General features: G+C 54.0%; 1 protein-coding gene across 1 annotated transcript in view; it reads right to left on the minus strand.

The window, feature by feature from the left end:
- Window positions 1-8946: 8946 nt before the first annotated feature.
- Window positions 8947-10083, minus strand: part of LOC146079930 (uncharacterized) — a 65024-nt gene continuing 63887 nt past the window's right edge. The window contains exon 5 of the mRNA XM_083186660.1: window positions 8947-9832. Coding sequence (XP_083042786.1) covers window positions 9476-9832 — 357 coding nt within the window. The 3' untranslated portion in view covers window positions 8947-9475. The remainder of the gene's footprint in view (window positions 9833-10083) is intronic.

Raw genomic sequence — 10083 nt, forward strand, 5'->3', positions numbered from 1 at the left:
ATTTAACTGTGTATATACAAGGTTAAAAATATAATTAATAAAAACATATTAGAGGAAGTATTAAGTCCCAGATAAATGCTGCTTCCCATGTAATGATTCCCCAGTGTGTGCAGTCTGTGTGTAGCCCAGGACTTACTCAGCGGCTGTGATAGAATCAGGCTGATCAGGGCGGAGATGACATCACATGACTTCCCCTCAAACACCTGGCCACACCTGCGTATTACCTGACACTCCCAGATAACAGCCACTCACCATGTAATGATTCCCCAGTGTGTGCGTAGCCCAGGACTTACTCAGCGGCTGTGATAGAATCAGGCTGATCGGGGGCGGAGCTGACATCACATGACTTCCCCTCACACACCTGGCCACACCTGCGTATTACCTGACACTCCCAGATAACAGCCGCTCACCATGTAATGATTCCCCAGTGTGTGCAGTCTGTGCGTAGCCCAGGACTTACTCAGCAGCTGTGATAGAATCAGGCTGATCAGGGGCGGAGCTGACATCACATGACTTCCCCTCACACATCTGGCCACGCCTGCGTATTCCCTGACACTCCCAGATAACAGCCGCTCCCCATGTAATGATTCCCCAGTGTGTGCAGTCTGTTCGTAGCCCAGGACTTACTCAGCGGCTGTAATAGAATCAGGCTGATCAGGGCGGAGCTGACGTCACATGACTTCCCCTCACACACCTGGCCACGCCTGCATATTACCTGACACTCCCAGATAACAGCCGCTCACCATGTAATGATTCCCCAGTGTGTGCAGTCTGTGCGTAGCCCAGGGCTTACTCAGCGGCTGTGATAGAATCAGGCTGATCAGGGGCGGAGCTGATGTCACATGACTTCCCCTCACACACCTGGCCACGCCTGCGTATTCCCTGACACTCACAGATAACAGCCGCTCACCATGTAATGATTCCCCAGTGTGTGCAGTGTGTGTGCAGCCCAGGACTTACTCAGCGGCTGTGATAGAATCAGGCTGATCGGGGGCGGAGCTGATGTCACATGACTTCCGCTCACACACCTGGCCACGCCTGCGTATTACCTGACACTCCCAGATAACAGCCACTCACCATGTAATGATTCCCCAGTGTGTGCGTAGCCCAGGACTTACTCAGCGGCTGTGATAGAATCAGGCTGATCGGGGGCGGAGCTGACATCACATGACTTCCCCTCACACACCTGGCCACACCTGCGTATTACCTGACACTCCCAGATAACAGCCGCTCACCATGTAATGATTCCCCAGTGTGTGCAGTCTGTGCGTAGCCCAGGACTTACTCAGCAGCTGTGATAGAATCAGGCTGATCAGGGGCGGAGCTGACATCACATGACTTCCCCTCACACATCTGGCCACGCCTGCGTATTCCCTGACACTCCCAGATAACAGCCGCTCCCCATGTAATGATTCCCCAGTGTGTGCAGTCTGTTCGTAGCCCAGGACTTACTCAGCGGCTGTAATAGAATCAGGCTGATCAGGGCGGAGCTGACGTCACATGACTTCCCCTCACACACCTGGCCACGCCTGCATATTACCTGACACTCCCAGATAACAGCCGCTCACCATGTAATGATTCCCCAGTGTGTGCAGTCTGTGCGTAGCCCAGGGCTTACTCAGCGGCTGTGATAGAATCAGGCTGATCAGGGCGGAGCTGACATCACATGACTTCCCCTCATACACTTGGCCAAACCTGCGTATTACCTGACACTCCCAGATAACAGCCGCTCACCATGTAATTAATCCCCAGTGTGTGCAGTGTGTGTGCAGCCCAGGACTTACTAAGCGGCTGTGATAGAATCAGGCTGATCGGGGGCGGAGCTGATGTCACATGACTTCCCCTCACACACCTGGCCACGCCTGCGTATTACCTGACACTCCCAGATAACAGCCACTCACCATGTAATGATTCCCCAGTGTGTGCGTAGCCCAGGACTTACTCAGCGGCTGTGATAGATTCAGGCTGATCGGGGGCGGAGCTGACATCACATGACTTCCCCTCACACACCTGGCCACGCCTGCGTATTACCTGACACTCCCAGATAACAGCCGCTCCCCATGTAATGATTCCCCAGTGTGTGCAGTCTGTGCGTAGCCCAGGACTTACTCAGCGGCTGTGATAGAATCAGGCTGATCAGGGCGGAGCTGACATCACATGACTTCCCCTCATACACCTGGCCACACCTGCGTATTACCTGACACTCCCAGAAAACAGCCGCTCACCATGTAATTATTCCCCAGTGTGTGCAGTGTGTGTGCAGCCCAGGACTTACTCAGCGGCTGTGATAGAATCAGGCTGATCGGGGGCGGAGCTGATGTCACATGACTTCCCCTCACACACCTGGCCACGCCTGCGTATTACCTGACACTCCCAGATAACAGCCACTCACCATGTAATGATTCCCCAGTGTGTGCGTAGCCCAGGACTTACTTAGCGGCTGTGATAGAATCAGGCTGATCGGGGGCGGAGCTGACATCACATGACTTCCCCTCACACACCTGGCCACGCCTGCGTATTACCTGACACTCCCAGATAACAGCCGCTCCCCATGTAATGATTCCCCAGTGTGTGCAGTCTGTGCGTAGCCCAGGACTTACTCAGCGGCTGTAATAGTATCAGGCTGATCAGGGCGGAGCTGACATCACATGACTTCCCCTCACACACCTGGCCACGCCTGCATATTACCTGACACTCCCAGATAACAGCCGCTCACCATGTAATGATTCCCCAGTGTGTGCAGTCTGTGCGTAGCCCAGGACTTACTCAGCGGCTGTGATAGAATCAGGCTGATCAGGGCGGAGCTGACATCACATGACTTCCCCTCATACACCTGGCCACACCTGCGTATTACCTGACACTCCCAGATAACAGCCGCTCACCATGTAATTATTCCCTAGTGTGTGCAGTGTGTGTGCAGCCCAGGACTTACTCAGCGGCTGTGATAGAATCAGGCTGATCGGGGGCGGAGCTGATGTCACATGACTTCCCCTCACACACCTGGCCACGCCTGCGTATTACCTGACACTCCCAGATAACAGCCACTCACCATGTAATGATTCCCCAGTGTGTGCGTAGCCCAGGACTTACTCAGCGGCTGTGATAGAATCAGGCTGATCAGGGCGGAGCTGATATCACATGACTTCCCCTCATACACCTGGCCACACCTGCGTATTACCTGACACTCCCAGATAACAGCCGCTCACCATGTAATTATTCCCTAGTGTGTGCAGTGTGTGTGCAGCCCAGGACTTACTCAGCGGCTGTGATAGAATCAGGCTGATCGGGGGCGGAGCTGATGTCACATGACTTCCCCTCACACACCTGGCCACGCCTGCGTATTACCTGACACTCCCAGATAACAGCCACTCACCCTGTAATGATTCCCCAGTGTGTGCGTAGCCCAGGACTTACTCAGCGGCTGTGATAGAATCAGGCTGATCGGGGGCGGAGCTGACATCACATGACTTCCCCTCACACACCTGGCCACGCCTGCGTATTACCTGACACTCCCAGATAACAGCCGCTCCCCATGTAATGATTCCCCAGTGTGTGCAGTCTGTGCGTAGCCCAGGACTTACTCAGCGGCTGTAATAGAATCAGGCTGATCAGGGCGGAGCTGACATCACATGACTTCCCCTCACACACCTGGCCACGCCTGCATATTACCTGACACTCCCAGATAACAGCCGCTCACCATGTAATGATTCCCCAGTGTGTGCAGTCTGTGCGTAGCCCAGGACTTACTCAGCGGCTGTGATAGAATCAGGCTGATCAGGGCGTAGCTGACATCACATGACTTCCCCTCATACACCTGGCCACACCTGCGTATTACCTGACACTCCCAGATAACAGCCGCTCACCATGTAATTATTCCCTAGTGTGTGCAGTGTGTGTGCAGCCCAGGACTTACTCAGCGGCTGTGATAGAATCAGGCTGATCGGGGGCGGAGCTGATGCCACATGACTTCCCCTCACACACCTGGCCACGCCTGCGTATTACCTGACACTCCCAGATAACAGCCACTCACCATGTAATGATTCCCCAGTGTGTGCGTAGCCCAGGACTTACTCAGCGGCTGTGATAGAATCAGGCTGATCAGGGCGGAGCTGATATCACATGACTTCCCCTCATACACCTGGCCACACCTGCGTATTACCTGACACTCCCAGATAACAGCCGCTCACCATGTAATTATTCCCTAGTGTGTGCAGTGTGTGTGCAGCCCAGGACTTACTCAGCGGCTGTGATAGAATCAGGCTGATCGGGGGCGGAGCTGATGTCACATGACTTCCCCTCACACACCTGGCCACGCCTGTGTATTACCGGACACTCCCAGATAACAGCCGCTCACCATGTAATGATTCCCCAGTGTGTGCAGTGTGTGTGTAGCCCAGGACTTACTCAGCGGCTGTGATAGAATCAGGCTGATCGGGGGCGGAGCTGATGTCACATGACTTCCCCTCACACACCTGGCCACGCCTGCGTATTCCCTCACACTCCCAGATAACAGCCGCTCACCATGTAATGATTCCCCAGTGTGTGCAGTGTGTGCGTAGCCCAGGACTTACTCAGCGGCTGTGATAGAATCAGGCTGATCAGGGGCAGAGCTGATGTCACATGACTTCCCCTCACACACCTGGCCACACCTGCGTATTACCTGACACTCCCAGATAACAGCCGCTCCCCATGCAATGATTCCCCAGTGTGTGCAGTGTGTGCGTAGCCCAGGACTTACTCAGCGGCTGTGATAGAATCAGGCTGATCGGGGGCGGAGCTGATGTCACATGACTTCCCCTCACACACCTGGCCACGCCTGCGTATTCCCTGACACTCCCAGATAACAGCCGCTCACCATGTAATGATTCCCCAGTGTGTGCAGTGTGTGCGTAGCCCAGGACTTACTCAGCGGCTGTGATAGAATCAGGCTGATCGGGGGCGGAGCTGATGTCACATGACTTCCCCTCACACACCTGGCCACGCCTGCGTATTCCCTGACACTCCCAGATAACAGCCACTCACCATGTAATGATTCCCCAGTGTGTGCGTAGCCCAGGACTTACTCAGCGGCTGTGATAGAATCAGGCTGATCGGGGGCGGAGCTGACATCACATGACTTCCCCTCACACACCTGGCCACGCCTGCGTATTACCTGACACTCCCAGATAACAGCCGCTCCCCATGTAATGATTCCCCAGTGTGTGCAGTCTGTGCGTAGCCCAGGACTTACTCAGCGGCTGTAATAGAATCAGGCTGATCAGGGCGGAGCTGACATCACATGACTTCCCCTCACACACCTGGCCACGCCTGCATATTACCTGACACTCCCAGATAACAGCCGCTCACCATGTAATGATTCCCCAGTGTGTGCAGTCTGTGCGTAGCCCAGGACTTACTCAGCGGCTGTGATAGAATCAGGCTGATCAGGGCGTAGCTGACATCACATGACTTCCCCTCATACACCTGGCCACACCTGCGTATTACCTGACACTCCCAGATAACAGCCGCTCACCATGTAATTATTCCCTAGTGTGTGCAGTGTGTGTGCAGCCCAGGACTTACTCAGCGGCTGTGATAGAATCAGGCTGATCGGGGGCGGAGCTGATGTCACATGACTTCCCCTCATACACCTGGCCACACCTGCGTATTACCTGACACTCCCAGATAACAGCCGCTCACCATGTAATTATTCCCTAGTGTGTGCAGTGTGTGTGCAGCCCAGGACTTACTCAGCGGCTGTGATAGAATCAGGCTGATCGGGGGCGGAGCTGATGTCACATGACTTCCCCTCACACACCTGGCCACGCCTGCGTATTCCCTGACACTCCCAGATAACAGCCGCTCACCATGTAATGATTCCCCAGTGTGTGCAGTGTGTGCGTAGCCCAGGACTTACTCAGCGGCTGTGATAGAATCAGGCTGATCGGGGGCGGAGCTGATGTCACATGACTTCCCCTCACACACCTGGCCACGCCTGCGTATTCCCTGACACTCCCAGATAACAGCCACTCACCATGTAATGATTCCCCAGTGTGTGCGTAGCCCAGGACTTACTCAGCGGCTGTGATAGAATCAGGCTGATCGGGGGCGGAGCTGACATCACATGACTTCCCCTCACACACCTGGCCACGCCTGCGTATTACCTGACACTCCCAGATAACAGCCGCTCCCCATGTAATGATTCCCCAGTGTGTGCAGTCTGTGCGTAGCCCAGGACTTACTCAGCGGCTGTAATAGAATCAGGCTGATCAGGGCGGAGCTGACATCACATGACTTCCCCTCACACACCTGGCCACGCCTGCATATTACCTGACACTCCCAGATAACAGCCGCTCACCATGTAATGATTCCCCAGTGTGTGCAGTCTGTGCGTAGCCCAGGACTTACTCAGCGGCTGTGATAGAATCAGGCTGATCAGGGCGTAGCTGACATCACATGACTTCCCCTCATACACCTGGCCACACCTGCGTATTACCTGACACTCCCAGATAACAGCCGCTCACCATGTAATTATTCCCTAGTGTGTGCAGTGTGTGTGCAGCCCAGGACTTACTCAGCGGCTGTGATAGAATCAGGCTGATCGGGGGCGGAGCTGATGTCACATGACTTCCCCTCACACACCTGGCCACGCCTGCGTATTACCTGACACTCCCAGATAACAGCCACTCACCATGTAATGATTCCCCAGTGTGTGCGTAGCCCAGGACTTACTCAGCGGCTGTGATAGAATCAGGCTGATCAGGGCGGAGCTGATATCACATGACTTCCCCTCATACACCTGGCCACACCTGCGTATTACCTGACACTCCCAGATAACAGCCGCTCACCATGTAATTATTCCCTAGTGTGTGCAGTGTGTGTGCAGCCCAGGACTTACTCAGCGGCTGTGATAGAATCAGGCTGATCGGGGGCGGAGCTGATGTCACATGACTTCCCCTCACACACCTGGCCACGCCTGTGTATTACCGGACACTCCCAGATAACAGCCGCTCACCATGTAATGATTCCCCAGTGTGTGCAGTGTGTGTGTAGCCCAGGACTTACTCAGCGGCTGTGATAGAATCAGGCTGATCGGGGGCGGAGCTGATGTCACATGACTTCCCCTCACACACCTGGCCACGCCTGCGTATTCCCTCACACTCCCAGATAACAGCCGCTCACCATGTAATGATTCCCCAGTGTGTGCAGTGTGTGCGTAGCCCAGGACTTACTCAGCGGCTGTGATAGAATCAGGCTGATCAGGGGCAGAGCTGATGTCACATGACTTCCCCTCACACACCTGGCCACACCTGCGTATTACCTGACACTCCCAGATAACAGCCGCTCCCCATGCAATGATTCCCCAGTGTGTGCAGTGTGTGCGTAGCCCAGGACTTACTCAGCGGCTGTGATAGAATCAGGCTGATCGGGGGCGGAGCTGATGTCACATGACTTCCCCTCACACACCTGGCCACGCCTGCGTATTCCCTGACACTCCCAGATAACAGCCGCTCACCATGTAATGATTCCCCAGTGTGTGCAGTGTGTGCGTAGCCCAGGACTTACTCAGCGGCTGTGATAGAATCAGGCTGATCGGGGGCGGAGCTGATGTCACATGACTTCCCCTCACACACCTGGCCACGCCTGCGTATTCCCTGACACTCCCAGATAACAGCCGCTCACCATGTAATGATTCCCCAGTGTGTGCAGTGTGTGCGTAGCACAGGACTTACTCAGCGGCTGTGATGGAATCAGGCTGATCGGGGGCGGAGCTGATGTCACATGACTTCCCCTCACACACCTGGCCACACCTGCGTATTACCTGACACTCCCAGATAACAGCCGCTCACCATGTAATGATTCCCCAGTGTGTGCAGTCTGTGCGTAGCCCAGGACTTACTCAGCGGCTGTGATAGAATCAGGCTGATCGGGGGCGGAGCTGATGTCACATGACTTCCCCTCACACACCTGGCCACGCCTGTGTATTACCGGACACTCCCAGATAACAGCCGCTCACCATGTAATGATTCCCCAGTGTGTGCAGTGTGTGTGTAGCCCAGGACTTACTCAGCGGCTGTGATAGAATCAGGCTGATCGGGGGCGGAGCTGATGTCACATGACTTCCCCTCACACACCTGGCCACGCCTGCGTATTCCCTCACACTCCCAGATAACAGCCGCTCACCATGTAATGATTCCCCAGTGTGTGCAGTGTGTGCGTAGCCCAGGACTTACTCAGCGGCTGTGATAGAATCAGGCTGATCAGGGGCAGAGCTGATGTCACATGACTTCCCCTCACACACCTGGCCACACCTGCGTATTACCTGACACTCCCAGATAACAGCCGCTCCCCATGCAATGATTCCCCAGTGTGTGCAGTGTGTGCGTAGCCCAGGACTTACTCAGCGGCTGTGATAGAATCAGGCTGATCGGGGGCGGAGCTGATGTCACATGACTTCCCCTCACACACCTGGCCACGCCTGCGTATTCCCTGACACTCCCAGATAACAGCCGCTCACCATGTAATGATTCCCCAGTGTGTGCAGTGTGTGCGTAGCCCAGGACTTACTCAGCGGCTGTGATAGAATCAGGCTGATCGGGGGCGGAGCTGATGTCACATGACTTCCCCTCACACACCTGGCCACGCCTGCGTATTCCCTGACACTCCCAGATAACAGCCGCTCACCATGTAATGATTCCCCAGTGTGTGCAGTGTGTGCGTAGCACAGGACTTACTCAGCGGCTGTGATGGAATCAGGCTGATCGGGGGCGGAGCTGATGTCACATGACTTCTCCTCACACACCTGGCCACGCCTGCGTATTCCCTGACACTCCCAGATAACAGCCGCTCACCATGTAATGATTCCCCAGTGTGTGCGGTGTGTGTGTAGCCCAGGACTCCCAGAGAATGGCGGGTTACCAACCCCAAACACCGGCTTCTTGTCAATCAGCTTGTGAACAGCCTGCGTTTAAGAAAGTAGCAGGATTTTATTGCAGTGATGTGTAATATAAAATTTCAGACACACGTTTTCCATATACAGTAGCATATCAGTGATGCGCAAGCATTAGACCACGCCCCACAATGGGAGGGGATACAGATGAAGCAGTATAATTACACAATGGTGATGCACATATATTGGCTGCTGGTCCTAGAACATTGGGACGTTGCTGTAATTATCTCTGTATTAATGAGATGTTATATTTTGTAGTAAAAGCCCATCAAAATCACGGCTTACCCCCTACCTGCTCGCACCCCCAATCTCTGTCCTCACAGCTCCCCCTCTCCATAGCCAGCAAGTTTGAAACAGATCATTTTGCTTTCACTTTCTGTTAAGGAGTAATTTGGTCTGTTGAGTGTCCTCTAGTGGTCACTGGTGGTACTTCACCTCAAAATGGTGAGGATTTAGGGTCTGATTCAGACGACTTTGTGCATGTAAACCATTTTGGGGTCGTCGAAATTCATGTCAACACTGTGATCCACACTGGTCGTGAATTATTTAATTTTTCTTTGTTCTGACAGTTTGGTTTCTCAAGTCAGAGTTATATCCAGGTGTATAACGGGGCATTGCCCCTGCGGTATTACTGCCATGTCTACTAGCACCACGTGTACTACTGCCACGTGTACTACTGCCACGACGGAGGGAGTCACTACTGACACGTCGACTTATACCACCGTGTCTTCTAGCACCGTGTCTACTAGCACCAAGACTAATGCCGCCACTGTTACTCGCTCTGCTGGTGCTACTCCGCCCACTGCCACTGCTACTCCGCCCACTGCTGCTGCTACTCCGCCCACTGCTGCTCCGCCCACTGCTGCTGCTCCGTCCTCTCATCGATCTCCTCACCCGTGTGTGCTAGAGGAAAACACACAGAAAGGTGACATTAGTATATGTATACGTTGTATAAGTTCATGCACATAACAGTGGTGTGATCAGTGCGTAGTGATGACTTCAGTACACTATATGATATTAATACACCATCAGCGGGATTGTGTTAGGTACAGTTTAGGATGTGAATATGAAATCAGTGTTCTTGGTGTATAGCGTGTGGTGTGTAGCGTCAGACTGGGGTGGGAAGAGTCCAACGGGGGAAACCAGTGGTAGGG

The sequence above is a fragment of the Crinia signifera genome, chromosome 5, assembly GCF_055691185.1.
Source record: "Crinia signifera chromosome 5, ASM5569118v1, whole genome shotgun sequence".
In the NCBI taxonomy this organism is placed as follows: domain Eukaryota; kingdom Metazoa; phylum Chordata; class Amphibia; order Anura; family Myobatrachidae; genus Crinia; species Crinia signifera.